The sequence below is a fragment of the Cebus imitator genome, unplaced genomic scaffold (assembly GCF_001604975.1).
Source record: "Cebus imitator isolate Cc_AM_T3 unplaced genomic scaffold, Cebus_imitator-1.0 Scaffold345, whole genome shotgun sequence".
Taxonomy (NCBI): Eukaryota; Metazoa; Chordata; class Mammalia; order Primates; family Cebidae; genus Cebus; species Cebus imitator.
This window is the reverse complement of record NW_016107660.1, coordinates 2,047,901-2,070,618: the sequence shown is the minus strand read 5'-3', so window position 1 is coordinate 2,070,618 and position 22,718 is coordinate 2,047,901. Positions and strand designations below refer to the sequence as shown.

Sequence of the window (22,718 nt, the reverse complement as noted above, 5' to 3'; positions counted from 1 at the left end):
GGATTACAGGCTTGAGCCCCCGCGCCCGGCCTTAATTTGAACTCTATGCTAATTGACATTATAAGCTTAATACAAAGTACTTATATGATACGCTTTATGTATGACTGACTACCTAGAACCAGTATTACGGTACTTGGTAAATACTGATTCTCAATAGGTTGCTTTACCCTCCTCTCCCCAAGCTGTTGGAAATGTGTGAGGCCATGTTCAACATCTCATGAGGACTAGTAGACACTTTTGGCGTTTATTACAGGAGCCAGGAGTGTTGCAATTCCTGCATGTTTCTTGTGGGACCATTCTATATGATAAAGAATTATCCTGCCTAAAATGTTAGTAGCATCCTTATATAGGAACAGTATTCCAGAAGACGATGGTTTGTTTTCCCTTCTTTGAAATTAAATCCTGAATAAGATAGTTGCTGCCCAGATGTTCATACTTTGATAGAAACGGTAGACTTTGTGTGATAAGTACAAAGATAGAAATGTCTCTAATGCACGGAAGCAATGAGTGATGGCTTTTATTTGAGGCTATTGTGACTTTGACATTTGTCTTGTGTAGGGAATTGTGGGAGAAAACTGCTGATCACAAGGAATAGTCTCTTAAGGTTATTTACGTATGCCATATTCAGGGACCTGCAAGTAACTTGGTACTGTGAAAAACAGAGTACAAGTTATAGTAGCAATTGGTATATGGTAACATACTATACTAAGGAGCTTGGTTTTTAGAGTGAGGATTATCTGGGTACTAGTTAAAATGCAGATTATTGGATTTTCCAGAGAGTCTGGCTTGATAGGGGTAGTAAAAAGAGACCTAGGAATCGTTTGCAAATAAGTATTCCAGGTTGTTAGAGATAATGTATTAGTTTGTTTTCATACTGCTGATAAAGACATATACATGCTACTGTTAAAGACATACCCAAAACTGGGAACAAAAAAAGGTTTAGTTAGACTTGTAGTTCCACATGGCTGGGGAGACCTCAGAATCATGGTGGGAGGCAAAAGGCTCTTCTTACTTCGTGGTGGCAAGAGAAAAACGAGGAAGAAGCAAAAGTGGAAACTTCAGATAAACCTGTGAGATCTCATGAGACTTACACAAGAATAGCACGGGAAAGATGGGCCTCCACAATTCAATTAACTCCCACAGGGTCCCTCCCACAACATATGGGAATTCTGGGAGATACAAGTCAAGTTGAGATTTCAGTGGGAAACAGCCAAACTGTATCATTCCGCCCCTGGCCCCCTCCAAATCTCATGTCCACACATTTCAAAACCGATCATACCTTCCCAGCAGTCCCCCAGAGCCTTAACTCTTTTCAGCATTAACATAAAAGTCTAAAGTGTCATCTGAAACAAGGCAAGTCCCTTCTGCTTATGAACCTGTAAAATCAGAAGCAAGCTAGTTACTTCCTAGCTATAGTGGTGGTACAGGTATTGGGTAAATACAGCCATTCCAAATGGGAGAAATTGGCCCCAAAACAAAGGGGTTACAAGGCCCATGCAAGTCTGAAAGCCAGTGGGGCAGTCATATCTTAAAACTCCAGTACAATCTCCTTTAATTCCAGGTCTCACAGCCAGGTCAGGCTGATGGAAGAGGTGGGTTCCCATGGTCTTGGGCAACTCTGCCCCTGTGGCTTTGCAGGGTACAGTCTCTCTCCTGGCTGCTTTCACAGGCTGGCATTGAGTGCGGCTCTTCCAGGAGCACAGTGCAAGCTGTCGGTGGGTCTGCCATTCTGGAATCTAGAGGACTGTGGCCCTCTTCTCACAGCTCCACTAGGCAGTGCCCCTATAGGGACTCGGTGTGGAGGCTTTGACCCCACATTTCTCTCTTCTCCATGAGGGCTTTACCCTGTAGCAAACTTTTGGCTGGATGTCCACGCATTTCTGTACATCTTCTGAAATCTATTTGGAGGTTCCCAAACCTCAATTCTTGACTTTTGTGCACCCACAAGGTCAACACCACATGGAAGCTGCCAAGGCTTGGGGCTTCCACCTTCTAAAGCCACAGCCTGAGCTCTACATTGGCCCCTTTCAGCTGGAGCGGCTGGGACACCAGGCACCAAGTCCCTAGGCTGCACACAGCATGGGGACACTGGGCCTGGCCAATGAAACCACTTTTTCCTCCTGGGCCTCGGGGCTTGTGATGGAAGGGGCTGCCATGAAGGTCTCTGACATGGCCTGGAGACATTTGCCCCATGGTCTTGGGGATTAACATTTGCTACTTATGCAAATTTCCCCAGCCTGCTTGAATTTTTCCTCAAAAAATGGCTTTTTCTTTTCTACTGCATCATCAGGGTGCAAATTTTCTGAACTCTATGCTGTATTTCTGTTTTAAAACGGAATAGCACCCAACTCACCTTTTGAAGGCTTTGCTGCTTAGAAGTTTCTTCTGCCAGATACCCTAAATCATGCCTCTCAAGTTCAGAGTTTGACAAATCTCTAGGACGGGCAAAATGCTACCAGTCCCTGCTAAAACATAGTAAGGGTCACCTTTGCTCTAGTTCCTAACAAGTTCCACATCTTCATTGGAGACCATCTCAGCCTGGACCTTACTCTTCATATCACTATCAGCATTTCCATCAAAGCCATTTAACAAGTCTCTAGGAAGTTCCAAACTTTCTCCCACATTGTCCTGTCTTCTTCTGAACCCTCCAGACCGTTCAAACCTCTGCCTGTTACGCAGTTCCAAAGTCGCTTCCACATTTTCAGGTATCTTTTCAGCAATGCCCTACTCCATTTACTATATTAGTTTGTTTTCACACTACTGTTAAAGACATAATACCCAAAACTGGGAACAAAAAAAGGTTTAATTGGACTTACAGTTCCACATGGCTGGGGAGGCCTCAGAATCATGGTGGGAGGCAAAAGGCTCTTCTTACATATTGGCAGCAAGAGAAAATGAGGAAGAAGCAAAAGCGAAAACCCCTGATAAACCCGTCAGATCTCGTAAGACTTATTCACTATCACGAGAATGTCACCGGAAAAACTGGCCCCCATGATTTGGTTACCTCCCCCTGGGTCCCTCCTACAGCAAGTGGAAACTCTGGGAGATAAAATTCAAGTTGAGATTTCAGTGGGGAACACAGCCAAACCATATCAGGTAAGTAAGTAAGTAAGTAGGTAGATAGGTAGGTAGGTAGGTAGGTAGATAGGTAGGTAGGTAGGTAGGTAGGTAGATAGATAGATAGATAGATGATTACTTAGCCGTGGTGCCAGTTTTTAAGCAGAGGATGTCATATTTATAATTTTAAAAAAATTCACCTTGATAACAGTGTAGAACAGTGTTTTTCAAACTTCTTGCCTAGGACCCTCCTTAAGAATTAATGGTATTTAACATTTTGAATAAATATATGCGCAAGTGTGTGTGTATAAGGAAAATCTGCAGAACTGTTCTTAGCGCAGTACAGTCTGACATTTTCTTTCAGTTGTATTTTGTTTATAAAAAACATTGGTAGGGGAGAGAGGGAGGGAGGAAGGGAACAAAGGGACAGAGAAAGAGATGGAGGGGGAGAGAAAGGAGAGAGGTTTACAAAGAAAATTCTAAATTGACTTCTTTATGAGTCACTAGTGGGCTGCAGTCCTCAGTTTGAAAAGCACTGGTTTACATTTTAAAGCAGTTCTCACTTTAGCATACATCGAACAGTTTGTTAAACTAAATTGCTGGTTTTACCCCCAGAGCTGCTGATTCAGTATTTTTAACAAGTACCCAGGTGATGCTGATGTTGGGTCTACAACCGCATTTTGAGGATCACTGGTTTATAGAGGATGGATTGGAAGGGCAAGCTTCCACTGGAATGTCTGCTCTGTAAGGTTGAGGATTTTTGTGAGGTTTGTTTACTGTATCTTCTCAATCCCTATAACGGTATTTGGCATATAGGACATAATTATTTGTGGACTGCATGACTCGATGCAGGAAACTCAAGAGCTCAGTCACTACATCACTACTGTTTGCAGTACTGCTAGGCAGAAAGGACCAGGGCTGTACGATAGAGATGTGTTGAAAAAGTGAATCAGAGTAGACAGTAATGGTGGGCTGTTGGGGTGGATTTTGATTCCTAGGTCATTTACATGAGACTGTAGGTGAGTCATGGTGCCCAGTACTTAGCCACACATGATGTGTATTCATTAATATTTGCCATTATCATAGGAGCTTCTTTGAGGTACGTAATGGGTCCAGATTGCTGTGGGTAAACTGGTTGGAGGTGATAACTGTGAAACATAAAATTTAGAAATTATGATTTAAAAAACTTTTTAAACAAAGCATTAATCAATAGAACTTTTTTTTTCACCTTGATTTTTGGCTTTCAAGAAACTAGGGTTTGCTTTGTTTTGGAAGAGAGGAGAAGATGTAGAAGTTTTGGGTGATAACGGAGTGTTTGGAAGCCTTACTATATATAATACATTAGTCATAATGTGTTTTATTTAGCATATGAGTATCTATTTTGATGGTGTGCTGTGCTAGTTGCCCACTTTACAGAGATGAATCAGACACAACATGGGCTCTCAAAAAGTAGTTCTTGTTACTACGGGAAGAAGCTTGCTGTCTTTCGTCTGCGATTAGACTTAAATTTATTCACTGGAAGTGAGTTTAGAAGTACTTTAATTCAGTTGGTTCCCCTTTTAGCTGAAGAAGATGCCTAGGAAAGATAAATGATTTGGTTACGTAAATGACCAAACCAGGACTAACTGGGTTCCTGACTTCTGGTATAAGGCTCTGTTAAACAGTTAATGCTACCACCGTTGCCACCGATAATAATATATTTTGATCACTAACTTTATGTAAGACTTTGATAATTGTTTTACATGGATATGTCATTTAATCCTCTCAGCAACCAGTGAGATAGATATTGTTACCATTTAAGAATAGACTTCAGGTAAGTCTAAATACTGGGCCTGCCAGTAGGATTTTCTAGGAAATTGACCTTAACATATGCTTTTTCAATAAGACATTAGAGATTTAGTGGAATTGTTAACTAGCATCAAGACAACAAATCTAGAATGTCTGGAATGATTGGAAAGGTCAGGAGATTATAAAAAATCTCTTATGAGTATGACCAGGCATGGTGGCTCACACCTGTAATCTCAGCTTTTTGGCAAGCTGAGGTGGGCAGATTGCTTGAGCCCAGGAGTTCAAGACCAGCCTGGGCAACATAATGAGACCTTGTCTCTGTTTCTGAAATTAAAAATAAAATAAAATAAAAAAAACTTTCTGTGAGTATGGCAAAGGGAACTTCTGGAAGGATCTGATAGAAGCCACAGGTCAATTAGGAAATATCCCAAAAGCAAATCCTGGAGGACAAAACAAAGTAGATGTAGATCTTTGTGTGCAGAATGACTGAATGAAGTTTCATATGTATTTTCAGGGAATAGTTTGTCACTTTTTGGGCAATTTCTTGTCAGGTTGAGGCTCCGGATTGAACACTAAAGCTGGTAGAGAGGAAATGTTAGGTAGAAGAATGAAATCGTTGAACATCTTTTCTTTGTTTTTGTCCATTATGATTTTTCTCATCATAGAACCTAAGGTGAAATGAGAAAATAGAAATGGCTAAACATAAAAGGATTGCCAGTTCTTGGCTTAATGGAAGAAGGAAGGAAATTTCAAGAAGTGTGGAAAGTTGGGATAACCGACCAATGACCTTTGGGCATTGCTGGTTCCTTTTCTTTGTGTAGGTTTGGACAGATGGAAAGTTGGGCTTTTCTGCTTCAGGCAATTGCCTCTATGTTTCCATTGTTCTAAATGAAATTTATGATTTGTATGTTATTTAAGAATTTATGTTCTACATGTTGAGGCAGAACATTTTATATTTTGTATTTTTATAAGGAAAACGTTGTATATGAAAATAGTTTAGTAATGGTTTTGATATTATAAAGGATAATCTTTGATTACTAAAGAATTTACTTATGTGAAACTCATTGCTCAATATTAGCTGATGATTAAGGAATTACTATAGAAAGTTTGGATGAGGGGTTAGGGGAGGGATAGCAGGGCTGGGGGGGATACGGGAGAGATAGCATTAGGAGAAATACCTAATGTAGATGACGGGGTGATGGATGCAGCAAACCACCATGGCATGTGTATACCTGTGTAACAAACCTGCACGTTCTGCACATGTACCCCAGAACTTAAAGTATAATAAATAAATTTTTAAAAATAATAATAAAAGAAAATATAAAAAGAAACAAAATTCTCCAGTACTCTGATGTGGCAAAAATAAGGTTTGATGCTTTAAAATTTTGTTTTTGCTATTGTTTACACTTGGGTTAGAATTATAGATTGGTTGTATTTTTGTGTCTGTATCAGTTTTTAAAATAGAATAATTTTATAAATAGATTAATAAAATTGTTATGTTCATCTGTCCAAAGTTATTTTATCTTCCACTTAGGAATCTTTAATGTTCTTTGCCTTAGTTATGGGAAAATAAACTAATGCAGTCCAGGGCAGTAGATGGATTTCATTCAGAAGAGCAGCAGCTCCTACTACAAGTTCAACAGCAGCATCAACCCCAGCAGCAGCAGCACCACCACCATCACCACCATCAGCAAGCTCAGCCTCAGCAGACGGTACCTCAGCAAGCACAGACCCAGCAGGTCCTTATTCCCGCATCACAGCAAGGTGAGACTGGATTTGTTTTCCTACTTACAACTTGAAAATTAAGCTTGTCGTTTTGAAAGAAGAGAAATATTCTGCATTTCTTGGATCTTGTTTTTTAAGGGGGTCATGGAGAACCTAAGAATAAACAAACAGCAGCAACAAAAAACCCTATGTTGATTTTGGGCGTTTTCCCCTTTTCTCTTGGCTGAGGGGTGTGTGTATGTAAATGTATATAAATTTGTATAAAATATAGATTCTATCATCTGTGGAGTAATGGTAGACAAGTAATTTATTAACTGAAAGCTTAAGATGATATTCAGAGAAGTTGTATTAATACTTTGTTTTGAAAAGGCTGTGTAATGATGGATTTCCTAAATTAAGTTAAATCTAAAAGGTTTATTTTTTAGACTTAAGGGCTTTATTATTTTATATGGTAAAATAGTTGTTTGCTTTCTTTAGAACACATGTTCTTTCAAAGACATGTTTCAGATTAGTTTTTAAAATATATCTTAAACTCTGGAGTCTTGTATATTTTGGCAATCTGAAAATTCAATTCCATAGTAATTTATGTAAGCCCAAATGTACTGAGTTAGATTTGCTTTAAGAGTGGATATATAACATATCTTAATTTATATTACTTGGTTTAAAGCTAAGAAAAAGCAAATATTGGCCAGGCACAGTGACTTATGCCTGTAATCCCAGCACCTTGGGAGGCTGGATCATGAGGTCAGGAGTTTGAGACCAATCTGACCAACATGGTGAAACCCTGTCTATACTAAAAATACAAAAATTAGCTGGGCATGGTGGCACACATCCGTAATCCCAGCTACGCAGGAGGCTGAGGCAGGAGAATCACTTGAACCCAGGAGGCGGAGGTAAGCTGAGACTGTGCCACTGCACTCCAGCCTGGTTGACAAGAGCAAGGCTCTGTCTTAAAAAAGAGTAGCTATTTATAGACTATGTCCATAGTGCTTTATACTCCGCAAGTCATTTTATAGATACTGTTTTATTGGCACCTTATGCGGGCTTTGTAAAATACCCCTTGGCTTAATTTCACAGCTCAGGAAAATCTGAGCCCAGAAAAGGCTAAGAAACTTGCTCTGTATTTTCTCTCATGACAAACATTTATTTAGTTATAAAACTTGCTGAGCATTCTAATTCAGTGCATCTGGTTTTATAGAAGTAAATGGAAAGTTTATTTTAATGTATCGTTTAGTTACTCATTTGCCTGTATACATATGTATCTTAAAATTAATAATGATGAATAGTAGAAACATCTATTTGGGTTATTTTACTGTTGACATAGAGTAGTACTTTTCATACCTGATTTTAATGTATACTTTGTATCAAATAATTTTTGTTCTTTTAATATTTTTTGATGACTGTTCCTCCTGTTGCCTTCAGACCTGGCATTAGGATTTTAGGTCATCATAAATTAAAATTTGATTTTCTTCACTCAGAGAGTATTAGGATAATGGGATTATCCATCTGTTCTCTGAAATTTGCAGAATCAAACATTGCGTTCCGTTTAACATTGCCATTATTTCTGATTTGTATTTTTTCCAACTTGGGCTGGTTCACCGTTCCTCAGGCAACCTGGTGGTCCCCTGCTTTTAAGAGGTCGCCGTATTGATGCCGAACTTAGTTGGACATCTGATGAGCATAGCACACTAGAGCCCAGAACTCCTGGGCTCAAGTGATCCTCTCACCTCAGCCTCCTGAGTAGCTGGGACTGTAGGTGTATGCCCCCACATCCGGCTGATTTGTAGTTTTTAAACAGCTGACGAAAGTAGCATGAGTCTGTCAACTGTCATATTGGGAGAAAAGGACTATGTAGATTTCAAAAAATTCCTGACCTCAGGTGATCCACCCACCTTGGTCTCCCAAAGTGTTGTGATTACAAGTGTGAGCCACCACATCTGGCCTTAAATATTTTTTAATTATTAAGTAGGTACATCACAGCTGTTATTTGTCATAGAATTTATAACGTCCTGAGATCAAATGATTGAAAGCATTTTAGTACAGAAAATGTGGAAAACATGAAAAAAAATTTTATCATGTTATGTAAAGTATTCTTGTGATTATAAAATAGCCTCATGGTTCCTTGTTTGCATGTGTGCTTTTTTGTAGCCACAGCACCACAAGTTATTGTTCCAGATTCTAAGTTGATACAGCATATGAATGCGTCAAACATGGTAAGAGTCAGAATATAGCACTTTGATTGACTGTACTTAATTCTAACACAAATTGTGATTATGCCTATGTGTGTCATCAACAACTTGAAGTTTATTGAAGACTTGAGCAAAACAGCTGTTGTAGTTTCCTGAATATTGGATCTGAAGTTTGTGGCTTGGTGCTTAGACATTAAGGTTCAAAAAATTGTGGAGTTCTTTGTTTAAACATACCAAAAGAATGGTGCTTTGTGAGAGTTACTCCATTCCCTACTATTTCTGAAAAAGTTTTACAGGACCTCCCAAACCTATAATGCCAAGTATGGTTCTGTTTTAGGAGACCTAGTAATTGCAAAAGGTCAGGAAGGCTAAGAATTATGAACTTTTAAAAAATGAAGATGAACTCTTTGGATAGTTCAGTATAATTATTTTTAAAATCAAGAGTTTAAAAATGTTGCTCTGATTTAACCATGGTGTAGCCTAGTAAGGTATTATAGTGTGTAAATTACCAAAGAATACATTTTAACTGGTTGAGTTACATTAGAATTCTTATATTTCTGAAGACTATCCACTAAACTTCACAAGTCCTCACTCATATTTTCAAATTACATTTCAGACATAAAATATTTTTCATCAAATATAGTATAGTTTAACTGTAAAAATGGAAGAACCTCTTCAAATCCATGGAAAATGTTTACCTATGTCCTGAAAGTTATTTTTTTTTTAAATAAAACATTAAATACAGTCAGATTAGAGTAGTTCAGTACTTTCTTATGAATGGTTTTTCCTTGTTTAAAATATACAGTCTGTTAATTTCATAGAGTGGTGATTCAGCTCTGACATTGCATTTTTCAGCCAAAACTTTTCTTTAAAGGTGAAAAAAATCAATATTTGTAAAAAGATCTTTTAGCCTATGTAACTAGTTAGTACTAGGAATGAGTTTTTTTTTTTTTTTTTTTTTTGGTTCAAGTTTTTGTTTGTTTGTTTTTTGAGGTGGAGCCTCGCTCTATCACCCAGGCTGGAGTGTAGTGTTGCAATCTCAGCTCATTGCAACCTCCGCCTCCCAGGTTCAAGTGATCCTCCCACCTCAGCCTCCTGAGTAGCTGGGAGTACAGGTGTGTGCCACCATACCTGGCTAATTTTTTGTATTTTTAGTAGAGACAGGGTTTCACCATGTTGGCCAGGCAGGTCTTGAACTCCTGGCCTCAAGTGATCCACCTACCTCAGCCTCCCACAGTGTTATGGTTACAGGCGTGAGCTACCACATTCAGCCTCAAGAATTTTTTTCTTTTAAGTCCTCTCAGCAAGGCAGTTTACTTCCGTAGAAGGGCGCAGCGTATGGATGGAGTAATGGTGGCTACATGCTTGGACAAGTGGGGAATAGGTACTTACGGCTGACGGGGGTCGTCCCTACTGCTGTGTCATTCCCTATTGTTTAGGGTTAGACCACACAAGCTAGAATAATCCCAATTGGCTATTTTAAAACAATAAAATAGGAAAAAATATTTTTAAAAGATAAAATAGGGTAGGAGCTGGAATGGCAGGGTGGGTGTTTCGGCAAGAAGGATGGTTTTGGGCTTGTCAGAGCAGGTAGCCAGGGGTGATCAAGTGACCGAGATGAGTCAGGATGGAACTGGGGGCGAGGGGAGCAGATGTGAACTACTGATTAGAACCGCTGAAGAAGATTATTTACTCGAATTACAAGGAACTTAAGCTTTAAAATAGAGTATTAAAGAATAAGAGAGCTAAACATGCTGACATACTGATTCTTTGAAGAGAATCTTGGGGTTCACCATAACAATCCTCCCATGTTGAATTTTTACAGTTTTTTTTTTTTTTTCTTTTCAAACTTCTTTAACATGTCTTGGCTTAGTTGTTTTGTTTGTTTTTCTAAAAGAAGTAATGTATCTGAATAGGGTGGATGAGGGGTTGGGGATATTTTAGTAAGAGTTATGTCTGCTAGACTCTGCACAAGTCCTTGGATGCATGGTGTGACACAATATCTAACAAGAAGTATTATTATCTAATCTCATATCTAGGGCTATTCTGTTTTCTTAGGCCATTTGGCTAGTGGATCCTAATTGTTCAGCTGTTCCTTTGACAGCGTCTTTAGTATAGTTAACAAACCACTGTTGGTTGTAATACATGTAGTTTATCTAATTTATAATTTTTTAAAAAATTGTTACCTACCAGAACAACATTGAGTTAAATCTTGCAGCTATCTGATCTTGGGCTTTAAATTTATGTGGTACTCCTCAAAGAACTTCAGTTTCATCTAAATAGACACGAGAATCAAAAGACCTATAAGGAGCTTCTCTTATTTGCCATTGTAATTTCTTTTTCTTTGGTTGATGAAATGCCAGGGTAGAAGGGGGATAGTCAATTGGACTAGAGTGCAAGTGCCACTCCAGTTATTTGGCGAGTATCCAGTAAAGGTCCTCTACAGTACCACCATCCATCCGCTCGGGGATGAGCAAGGGCGGACTGATGCACCAGCTCTTAGAAGTGCCTGACTTCACTGCATCCTGTAAAGTTTCCAAGGAACAGTAAGTTCGCCCACCTGTCGTGACAGACACGTGTCGAACTTTGCCTTGGAAGATGGAGGCTGTATGGCCCTCAGGTTGACCCTTGGGGTGTTGAACCTCAGGAAATAGCAGTGAAGGAACTTGGCACAATTTGTTATTCCAGTCATTGGAATTCTGAGAAAGCGCTACTATGCATTCCATGTCTGCTTGATACGGGGACCATTCAAGTGGAAAGGGGACAACCTGGGCCTCTGGCCTACTGTGCACACAAGCATGACAATCGCAGGAATTAAACTTAATCCATTCTTCCCAGGGGTTTGCATCCTTATATCCTGTTTCAGTGGCTATGGTTTGCCTTAGTTAGGTCATCTACTTCTACCATTGAGACTTTGGTTTTGTCATTGTGTCTAGGAGAAGTGGTTGATAAAGAGGTTGAAGGAGCAATAAAGTACATTTTAAAAATTTCTTTAGGATTCTTTCCTGAAATGTCAGCTCCTCTACCATAAATACGACTTAATGAAGGGGAAGAATTTCCAGATGTTGCAGTAACAACAGTAAGTGGTATAGGATTGCATTGGTTATATTGACTGCTAGAAGGAGTAATTCCTTTGGTGAAGTAGGTATATAGTTTTGAGGACTGACAAAGACCTGTGGAAGCAGTCTGTCTTAAACCTTTAGTGTTCCATATGGCATTAGACTAAGCAGAACCTAGAGATTCTGTTTTAGAGGGACAAGAGTCTGATTCCTACCAATTACAAATGCGGCTGCTATTATTCCTGGATTACTAGTATCCTTAGAGGAACTCATCTTCCTAACGTGAGGAAGTCTGAGAGGGACAGAGATATTCTTCCGGAAGCAGCAAGCTGTCCTTGGTTATGCATATCTCTACAGGGCATAACTAATCACACATTACAGCAACAACTTGAGGTGAACCAGATCTAATTACATTATAACAAGATGGGGAGTGAAGGGAAGAAAAGACAAAAAAAAGATAGACTAAGTTTCTCTCAACTTTAACTTGGTAGGGTCTGATCCTGGGACAATAGCCCATGATTCTAATGGTGATGGTGCTTTCTTGACTCAAGTGTGAAAGCGCCATGATTCTAATGGTGATGGCGCTTTCTTTTCTGCTGTATGAATGGCAGTCTTGGTGGCTAGCAGCACGAGGTAGGGTGGTCTCCAGGCTGGTGCTGGTATACCGGAAACTTCAGGATGGCATCTTGGTCCTGACCACCAAGGAAATACTTTACCGGATCCCTGCAGTGTCTTTTTCTTGGTCTGGGCACAGAGTTGCTTAGTTGCCACCAGTATTCATAGGCCTTCCCCCACCGCCCCTGCATTGCTGAGAGGCCAGGCTTGTTTGTCACATCGGGTAGGTCTCAACACTTTACCTACAAGGCTGCTGCAAACTGAAGCAGCAGGACGCATCTCCTCATGAGAGAGACTGCCCAGAGGAGAACGGCGAATCTTGGACAAGCCCCTAGAATTGTTATACGTAAAATTTTGGTGCTGCAAAAAAAATAGCACTTGAAGATAATTCCTCTCAGCAAGGCAGTTTACTTCTATAGAAAGGTGCAGTGTACGGGTGGAACAATGGCGGCCGCACCAAGATTTTTTTTTTTAAACCAAAAAACAGTATATGGAAAGATCAGCTCTACTTTGGCAGTGATAGTGAATCACAAAGCTCATTTGTGATTATAAGCTAGATAAGAAGGACTTACCCACTAGACAAATGACTTCCTCCTGCACATTACCAGTCTCACAAATTTATACCTTGGCAAAATTGAAAGTTTCTACATGATGGTAGAAATTGCAATTTTTAAATTCACAAATATAAGGATCTCTATTTGTACTTGTAGTTACAGTTACTAGAATCAATTCATTTACATGAAAATCAAAAAATTTCATGCCTGTTATTCTCACAAGATTTTTTATTAGAAAAAACTCCATTTTAAGTCTAAAGCCCCAGTTTTTTTTATCCTCCACCTTTATGAAAAAAAGTCTCACTATACAGTGCATATTGCAGTTGATGTTATTAAGACTATATCCTAGGGAATAACTTGCATTATTTTAAAACAAATTTTGGCAGAATCTCTTGTGGTAGGCCCCTCCAAAAGAATTGTAAATGTTGTGGAAGAGATTTTTGAATTAATAAGTTATTTCTAGGATAAAAATCAGTGGTCCATCTCTTACTGGTTAAGTCTCCTTTATTCTAAAGAGCATATGTATTTAAACAAATCATAGGTCAGTTATTCAGGAGAATTGATTTAACATTTCTGATTGATTTGCATTTTACTTAGTTGTTTTTAGTCAGTGTTTCCTTCATGTATTTCTGAAGTGTAATCAGTATAGGCTCTGTACCAATAAAAGTGTTCTAGGTTTTTGTGGGTTTACATTATTATTTCTGATTCAGAAATACTCAGCAAAAACATTTTTATTCTTTCTAATGGCTCTGTTTATATTAGAAATGAACATATAATTCATAAAAATGTGAGATAGTAATAATATAGTAGAACGCTGTTTCAGGGAACTTAAACCATTGTTTTTGGTTCTTTTTTGTGAAATGATTGGTGTAATGCATTATTCATGTTTGGGCTGTTTTGTGGAATACAAGAAGAAATTTTAATAGTTATTAAGTATAAAGTGGTTTGTGTATGGTACATGACTCAGCAAGTATCTGTTATGCAACTTGAATTTGTGGAGGCTGTGCAGGTAGTTATTGGGTCATGTATACTATATAGAAAGTACTATAGAAACTACCATGTCAATTTGCTGGTAGAGGGTGAATTGTTGTCTTACAAAATATGAATTATAGGCACTTAATGTTTCTTAATATTTTTTTCTTTTAAAGTAATATTGCTTAATAGTATGTGGCTAATATTTTCCTTAAACTTAGATAACTTTTAATTTGCTTATATAGACAAGATTTATCTTAAATTAGATAATTGAGTATCCAGCTTAAACATGGATCAACCTGGTGGACTATAGTTAAATTTTGGAGATATCGTGGGACTTCCAGGCCCAAGATGTAGAAATCACTTACATTTGTCAAGTGATAACAAGTGAATTTTCTTGGAAAGCTATATACCTAGAGCCCAGGCTCGATAGTAGAATTATTAGCCCAGTTTAATAGTTTTCCAAGTTTGTTGACTTCTCTGACACTAGCATTTCCAAGGCAGTTATATTTCTTTAAGCTTATCCAGGCATGTGTAGTTGATTGAATGTATGAATGTTTGGTACCTAAAGAAGATTGAGAAGATAAGGGAAAAAAAAAAAAAAAAAACTACCTAAATGTGTAGCTATAGTGGGATACAGGAAAATGCTTAAAGCACAGAGTAAAAAACCAGAGAATGGTATAATTCTTTGTGGGAGGGCAGGAGGAGAAAATTCTCCAGAAGCAGGAAGTCGAGAATTTGTGGTGGATTTAAAGAAACTCAGAATATAATCCCATCTATATCTTTATAACTTAAGTGTCACATACAAACTTCATTTTTAAATGTAGAAATTAAAGTTTGTGACTATTACCCAGGCTGGGTACAATGGCGCAGTCTTGGCTCACTGTAACCCCCACCTTCCAGGCTCAAGCCATCCTCCCACCTCAGCCTCCCAAGTAGCTGGGACTACAGGTGTGCACCACCTTGCTCAGCTAATTTTTGTATTTTTTGTAGAGACAAGGTTTTGCCATATTGCCCAGGCTGGCCTCAAACTCCTGAGCTCAAGCAATCTGCCCACCTAGGCCTCCTAAATTACTGGAATTACAGGTGTGCGCCACTGCACCTGGTATGACTTTTCTTAAGCTTTAAATAATTTTTTGTATTAATCTGTCATTAACAAATGTTTCACCTAGAATATAATGCCGATATCTCCCTTTTTTCCTTTGCTAATGCGACATCTTAGAAGAATTGTCAGCTATACTCCCAGTGAAGTCTTATGATACAGTGTTGTCTGTAGATATCTGTTGATTTTAGTAGAAATTTTAAAAGTTACGAATTCTAGAAAGAAAACAATTATACTTTTACCTCAAGGAAATGGGGATAAGGGAACAGTGAGAAAGAAAGCAATGATGAAATAGTTATTTCATATATTATACAGTATTGTTAATGTGGGTATTGTCTAAAAATGTATAGGTTAGATTGAGTATAGGAAGGGTAGGTACCTTAAAAAGTATTGATAGGGCAAGAAGGAAAAAAAAGCTACAGTACCTGTGAGGTTTCCTTAGAGCACCTTCTCTAGGGGAAATAAAACCCAATTGTTTTATTTAATTGCTTAAAATAATTTAGTAGGTCATTTAGACTAGGTTGGTCTTTCTTGTACCATTTTATAAAATGGGATTTAGTTCTTATTAGATTTTTAAAAATTTTGGTATATTCTAAACAAAAATCATATACTAATAAAATATGCTAGAGATAGATAGTATTATATATATATGTGGTTTTGATATTTTTTCTTTTTTTTTTTTTTTTTTTGTGTTTTTTTTTTTTTTTTTTTTTTTTTTTTTTTTTTTTTTTAATTTTTTTTTTTCTTTTTTTTTTTTTTTTTTTTCAGAGTGCTGCTGCTACAGCTGCTACCTTAGCACTCCCTGCAGGTGTGACTCCTGTTCAGCAAATATTAACAAATTCAGGTAATTAGGAATGATGGAACCATTTTAAAATATAATTTAGAAAATTGTACTATCTAGCCCTTAGGTTTTATCTTCTTTGAAAGATGGAAAATACTAATATTTATTTTACCATTTGGTTTAGATTATTAAAATAACTTTATTTGAGGGCTGTAACACAACTGTAATCATTGTTGAGGATACAGTAAAGAAGGTGAAAATTGTACTTGAACCTTTGATCTGTACATGAGAACCCTATTATTGAAGTATGATTATATAAAAATGCTTACTTGGGTTTTTATTAAACATATTTAATGTGCCAAGTGAGTATTAAACTTACTTGAACTTGTGATACCAAACTAATTACTAGAGCATATTAAGAGAAAATGTATTGTATGCTGTTATTATATGCAGTATCTCTTTATTGACAAAAGACCAATGTCTAGCTCATGTGTTTTGGCATGTTAGTGTTTGAAAAATTTATTTTCATGGATTTTAAGTGTCTCCTATAATCTTGATTATATAGTTACTATTTATTTTCTGTTCTATATATGTATGTTATTTTTGTTAATTTGTAAATTTGTGATATTAGGGGCTTGTCTTGGTACATATTTTAATAAGGTGTAATTTGCTTTTTAATCAATTCAGGATTCTGGGTCATCTAAATTAACATATTGGGGAAATTTGATTCTGTGTGAATTGTATGACAATGATGATAACTGACTGGTTCAGCAAACTTTTATTGCTTTTACCAATTTTGAAGCAAAGTATTGTGGTGCTTTGTTCGGTTCAAGATATGAAATGAACTGTTAAGCCTTTGTTCCTTTAAAGCTTTAAAAATGAACAGCTCCTGATGTGTCTGATCTTATTGCTCTTTCTTGACTCCTAAGGTTAGCAAAGATAATGTAAGCTTTTAGTCAAGTCTTATAATCTCTTGTTAAAACATTGTTGGAAATAGCTGAATGAGGATGTCAATATGAAAAATAAAACATTTTAAGGAATGTATTTGAACATGGTGAGAAGTCAGAGAAGGGAAGGATTATAGCATACTATGTATGGACAATAGCCTTTAATAAAATTGTTAGTTTTCCTACTTGGTAATTTCTCGTACCTGTGGTAGTTTGAAATTAAATATGAATTCATTTCTTTTGAGATGGTCACTGCTAAAATGATAACTTGGAATACATGCTTTTTGCTTTAGGCCAGCTTCTTCAGGTGGTCAGAGCAGCCAATGGTGCCCAGTATATCTTTCAGCCTCAGCAGTCAGTGGTTCTACAACAACAGGTTATACCACAAATGCAGCCCGGTGGAGTACAAGCTCCTGTTATACAGCAGGTAAAATAATCATCTATTATGATTGGTAGGGGGTCCTGTTTTCTTCTGTATATATTCCCTGGGTAGTTCCCCTCCCCTTATATGCACGATTTCTTAGACTCTTCTTCAGTACTACAGACCCTGTTGTTTCGAATTTCTCCTGTATATAGCTTAATCTAGATTGAACATCTATTAAACAACAATTATTGTTGTGTCTGCCCATCCTTCATCATGCCCTTGAAGGTGGCAGCACTCTCCTTCCAGCCTCCTAAGCTGGTCATTCGGCCTTTATTCAATAAGCAGCTACTGAGTCTCAGGGTATTCACAAGGGTCAAGGAATTTAGGAGTGAATGAGGCAGACATGACTCTACACGATGGTTATTCTGTATTATGGAAATAGGTGTGTGGAATCTTCCTTTTCCTTATCTCTAATATCCAAGGTATCTGGCCCTTCCAATTCTTGTTAATAGTTTTTCTTTCTTTCTTTTTTTTTTTAACTGCAGTTTTGCCATGTTTTTGTAGTCCCTTAATATGTTTGACACTGTTTTTTCCTCAGCCTCTCTTGTCATTTCCTTAGTTCATACTGTCCATAGTTTGTCACCAAAATACTATATTGTCTCTGCCTCTTGTGCCCTCCTAACCTGACTGATTTATAGTCATCTTTCTGTTTTTTTCTTTCCTTCCTCCCTCCCTCCCTCTTCCCTTCTTCCTTTCTTTCCTTTCTTTTTTTTTTTTTTTNAGAGTCTGTCTCTGTCGCCCAGGCTGGAGTGCAGTGGCTCAATCTCAGCTCACTGCCACCTCTGCCTCCTGGGTTCAAGCATTATCCTGCCTTAGTCTTCCAAGTAGCTGGGATTACAGGCATGCACTACTGTGCCCAGCTAATTTTTGTATTTTTAATAGAGACGGAGTTTTACCATGTTGGCTAGGCTGGCCCTGAACTCCTGACTTCAGGTAATCTACCCGCCTCGGCTTCCCAAAGTGCTAGGATTATAGGCGTGAACCACCGTGCCTGGCCTTTCTAAAAAAACCGTTTAACAACTTCACATTGCTTTCTGGAAGAAGCCTAAACAACTCAATGTTAATAAGATCTTTTTGTGGATCTTGTTTCTTTGTACTCTACAAGTTTATTTGTTGCCACACTCCCAGGTAAATTCTTTAGCTACATTTACATCAGAATAAACACTTGGATCTACTTGCATTAGATTTTTGTGCTGTGAGCACTAAAATGAAAGAGGGATGGTTGTTTTCTTGAGGAACTGATGTGCTTCATATGTTTATGTGTCTGCCTCTTTTTAAAATGTCAATAAAATAGTATGATGATAGTGACAAGATCAGAGCAGTAGTATTAATCCAGTTTATTTGCATCTTTCCAAAATCACATACTGCTGTCACTTCTGGGTTTCACTTGTCGTTACTCTTCTCCTAAGAATGCTGTCTGGCAACTCCCTGCACGTCTCCCAAACAAATAAAATATAAAAAACCCGGCTAATCTTCTTAGAGCATCGGTCCCCCAGCTTTTTGATACCAGGTACTGATTGTGCAGAAGGCAGCTTTTCCACATATGGGGCAGCGGAGGTGGTTTCAGGGTGAAACTTTTACTTCAGATCATCAAGCACAAGGAGTGCATAACCTCTGTCCTTGCATGTGCAGTTCACAGTAGGGTTTGTGCTCCTATGAGAATCTCATGCTGCCGCTGATCTGATAGGAGGCAGAGCTCAGATGGCAATGCTCGCTCACCGCCTGCTGTGCAGCTGGTTTCTAACGGGCTGGGAACTGCTGCCATAAATCACAAACAGAAACTCAAGTATTACTTGCTAATGATATAAGTAATATTTGATCATGCCTTGTCCCCCAAGTTGAATTTCGTACCCTCTCTTGTGTTCCCATAATACTGTGTCATATTTGTACTGTTTCCTGTCTTTTTGAGTTGTTAGTGCTTTGTTTGCCTATTGTACATTTTTTTTTTTTTTTGTCTTTTGTACTGTTACACCATGTGTAAGTGTTTTAAAAGAAATATTATGTCTTATGTTTGCATTCCTTGAACCTAATGGCAGGTAACAAGCATCCAGTCCTTCTTCTTTATTATAATATATAGAATTAATATTTGTTAATAAGTTGTGGCTTACTTTAGAATTTTAGATGCAGAACCTGGGAAGGAACTTAAGAAATTATTTGATCTGGTGGTTTTTAGAAAAATAATTAGCTTTTACCTCACACTGAGTTAGAATATTAGGGTTATGGCCAAGGTATCAGTACTTCTTAAGCTACCAGGTGGTTCTTATTTTGCAGCCAGGGTTAAGAACGATTGATCCTAGTCTAACATTGAAATGACAGAGGCCAAAAGGAATTAAATGACTTGCCTCTGCTATATCTATGTCTGACCTTAGGCAAAAGTAGACCCCGGTTTTCAGATTCTCAGTCCAGTGTTCCTCATATAAAGGCAGTGTTCAACTCTTGGCCTGGTATCTGGCGTGTATATATTACGTACTGAATAAATGAGGTGAAGTAGTTATCTTTAGAAAATCCTTATTTTCCAGAAATTTGATAAAATAGAAATTTAATGGGTCAGTACACTAGTTAAAGATTGCTTTCGTAATGGGGTAGTTTTAATTGTTTATGCAATATGGCCATTTCTGGTGATTCTTCAGCATTTGGTCCTATTTCTATATACCATACTTGATCCTCTTAACTATTATGTGGTTTTCTTTTGCTTTAGGTACTGGCTCCTCTTCCTGGAGGGATTTCACCACAGACAGGTGTCATCATTCAGCCTCAGCAAATCTTATTTACAGGAAATAAGACTCAAGTTATACCTACGACAGTGGCAGCACCTACACCAGCCCAAGCACAGATAACTGCAACTGGCCAGCAGCAACCACAGGCCCAGCCTGCTCAAACACAAGCTCCATTGGTCTTACAAGTTGATGGAACTGGGGATACGTCATCTGAAGAAGATGAAGATGAAGAAGAAGACTATGATGATGATGAGGAGGAAGACAAAGAGAAAGATGGAGCTGAAGATGGGCAGGTGGAAGAAGTACGTTTCTAGTTAAATACTTAAAATGATAATCTCAATCATTTCCTTTTTTAGTTGCTGCCAAACTGATAAATTATATCCTGTATTTTCAGAAACTGTTAGGTGCTATGCAACGTAAGATTTTAAAGATAAAGATCATTTTAACTTTAGTAAGGTTTTTGTATTCTGACTATATTTATTTCATGATTTCATATAGCTGGTAATAAAAATGTATACCAAATTAAATTGTATTAATATGTGTAGTAAAGAGTACAAGTAATTCTAACTCTGGCTTATGCCATTTATAATGTAGCTTAAACATAAGACACTGATAGAAAAATAGATGTGGTTAATCTTTTGCTTCAGTAATTTAAAAAGCATGGCAACATTTGGGGAGAGAGCAAACTCAAGAAGAAATAAATGTCACAGATTTATTAAATATTTAAAACTTTATGGTCCACATTTTGTACTAGTTCCTTAAAAACCTATGTACGCTTAATGTCTGTGTTCTTCTAGAAGCATATAAATACGCCTTTGTTTTCCCCATTCTAGCTTAGTTACTAGTCTCCAAAAAAAATTTATCCCACCACAGTTTTCATTGTTAATTGCCTTGTTTGGCCTAAAATGCAGTCTTCTTGTTTCTTAGTACAAAGTTCTAAATTATCTAAGTAACTTTAAAAAAGTTTATTATTGAATATTGAATAGACACAAATTAATAGAAATGTTTCAAGATATAAATAATCCTGGTACCCACCATCTAGTTAAAATAAAATCTGCTTTTATTTAACGTGCTTAAGGTGCCTCTCCCTAATCCCATCTTCTTTCCTAGGCCATCAAAGTACCTTTGCTCATACATTCTGTATTGATCATTAATTGCTTTTTAATTTTACCATATATATTTATGTTCCTAAATAGCATATTTAGTTTTGCATGTTTAAAACATAAATGAAGTAATTATGTATTCTTCTGCAAGTGGTTTTTTTCCCTCAAAATGATATTCCTGAGGTTTATCCAAGTTGTTGCATATAGCTATAATTATTTTCATTGAAGAATATACCATAATTTTATTTGTCAGTGTTTCTAATCTGGTGGACATCAGGATTGTTTCTAATTGGTTACTGTTACAAACAGTTATAAAATATTGTAGTATATGTCTTCTGGGGTCACAAATGCAAGAGGTTCTCTAAATTTTATACCTAAACAGTGAACTTCTGGCTCCCAAGGCATGCACATCTGCAACTTTACAATAAAATACCAAATCATTTCTGCCATTCATTACATAATTGTGCAGATGTCCATACATCCTTATCAGTACCTGATAGTGTCATGCTTCCTAATTTTTACTGGTCTGGTAGGTAGAAAATAGTATTTCATTTTGGTTTTAGTTTTCATTTCCTCACTTACTAAGGAGTAAAGGCTCTGTTTGTGTATTTATTTGATATTTGTGTTTTATCGTGTGGAAGTGTTTATTCAGATCTGCCCATTCTCCCCCAATAAATTCTTTATAGTTTCAATGCTACTCTACGTAACATGTTTTTAATAAAAACATTTTCTAGTTGTTTATTGGTTGTATGGAAATGTAGAGAGCTTTAAATATTCATCCTTGAACCAGCCACCTTCCTAATGTCTTTTGTTAGTCCTCATAATATATCTGTAGATTCTTTTGTATCTTCTGTGTAGATATTAACATCTCATATGAGGAATGGCAGTTTTTTTTTTTTTTAATGGCTTGTTGGCTAAGCCTTCCAGAACAATATTGATTAGAAATGGTTATAGCAGGTACCCTTCTCTTATTCTTAAACTGAAAAATAATCTTTTCCATGCTTCACAGTTAATGTTTGTTTTGGGTTTTTGTTTTTTTTTTAATGGATATCTTTATCAGATTAGTAAATTCCCGTCTTTGCATTTCTTTGTTTTTTTAAACTGTAAGCTAATGTTGCATTTAATTCAACACTTTTTTTTTTGCAATGATCGATTATACAGTTTCTTACTGTAATATTATTTATAATGAGTTTCATTAATGGATTTTCTGTTCGTAAACCAATCTTGTATTTCTGGGGTAGCACAACTTGATCATTTTCTATTTCTCTTTCTATAAGTTACTGAATTCACTTTGTTCAGGACCTTTTCATAGATACTCGTGAGTGATAGATACTGTCTTTGATTTTCTGTTCTCATACTCTTCTTACCAGGTTGTCAGGTTATGGTAGCTTTATAAAACGAATTTGGGGACATGTTTTCTCTATTTTGAGCTTTTTTTTTTTTAAAGATCATATTTAATTTTTTGTTGATATTGTTAAAACATGCCACTACAGATACCTGGGTCTCGTAATCTCATGCCCTTCAAGTATTTTGTTTCTGTTTGAGACAGTTTTGATAAATTACATTTTTCTAGGGCTCTTTATATATTTATCTACATTTTCAAGTTGATTAACATAAAGTTAATCATGATAGTATCTTTTTGATGCCAGAATCATTTGTTATCATTTCCTTTTTTCTTTATTCCT

The 22,718-nt window shown here is 37.1% G+C and overlaps 1 protein-coding gene and 1 non-coding gene across 4 annotated transcripts in view; both read left to right on the top strand.

Annotated features, from left to right (window-relative positions):
- GTF2A1 (general transcription factor IIA subunit 1) overlaps window positions 1-22,718 on the top strand; it is a 46,106-nt gene that overhangs the window by 11,857 nt on the left and 11,531 nt on the right. For all 3 annotated transcript variants that reach the window (XM_037730454.1, XM_037730453.1, XM_017505945.2), the window contains exons 3-7: window positions 6,405-6,609; window positions 8,719-8,783; window positions 15,830-15,905; window positions 17,083-17,216; window positions 19,912-20,232. In XM_037730454.1, coding sequence (XP_037586382.1) covers window positions 6,405-6,609; window positions 8,719-8,783; window positions 15,830-15,905; window positions 17,083-17,216; window positions 19,912-20,232 — 801 coding nt within the window. The remainder of the gene's footprint in view (window positions 1-6,404; window positions 6,610-8,718; window positions 8,784-15,829; window positions 15,906-17,082; window positions 17,217-19,911; window positions 20,233-22,718) is intronic.
- LOC119467884 lies at window positions 7,965-8,108 on the top strand. Its single transcript, XR_005196522.1, has one exon. It is a non-coding gene; the product is annotated as a small nucleolar RNA SNORA79 (small nucleolar RNA).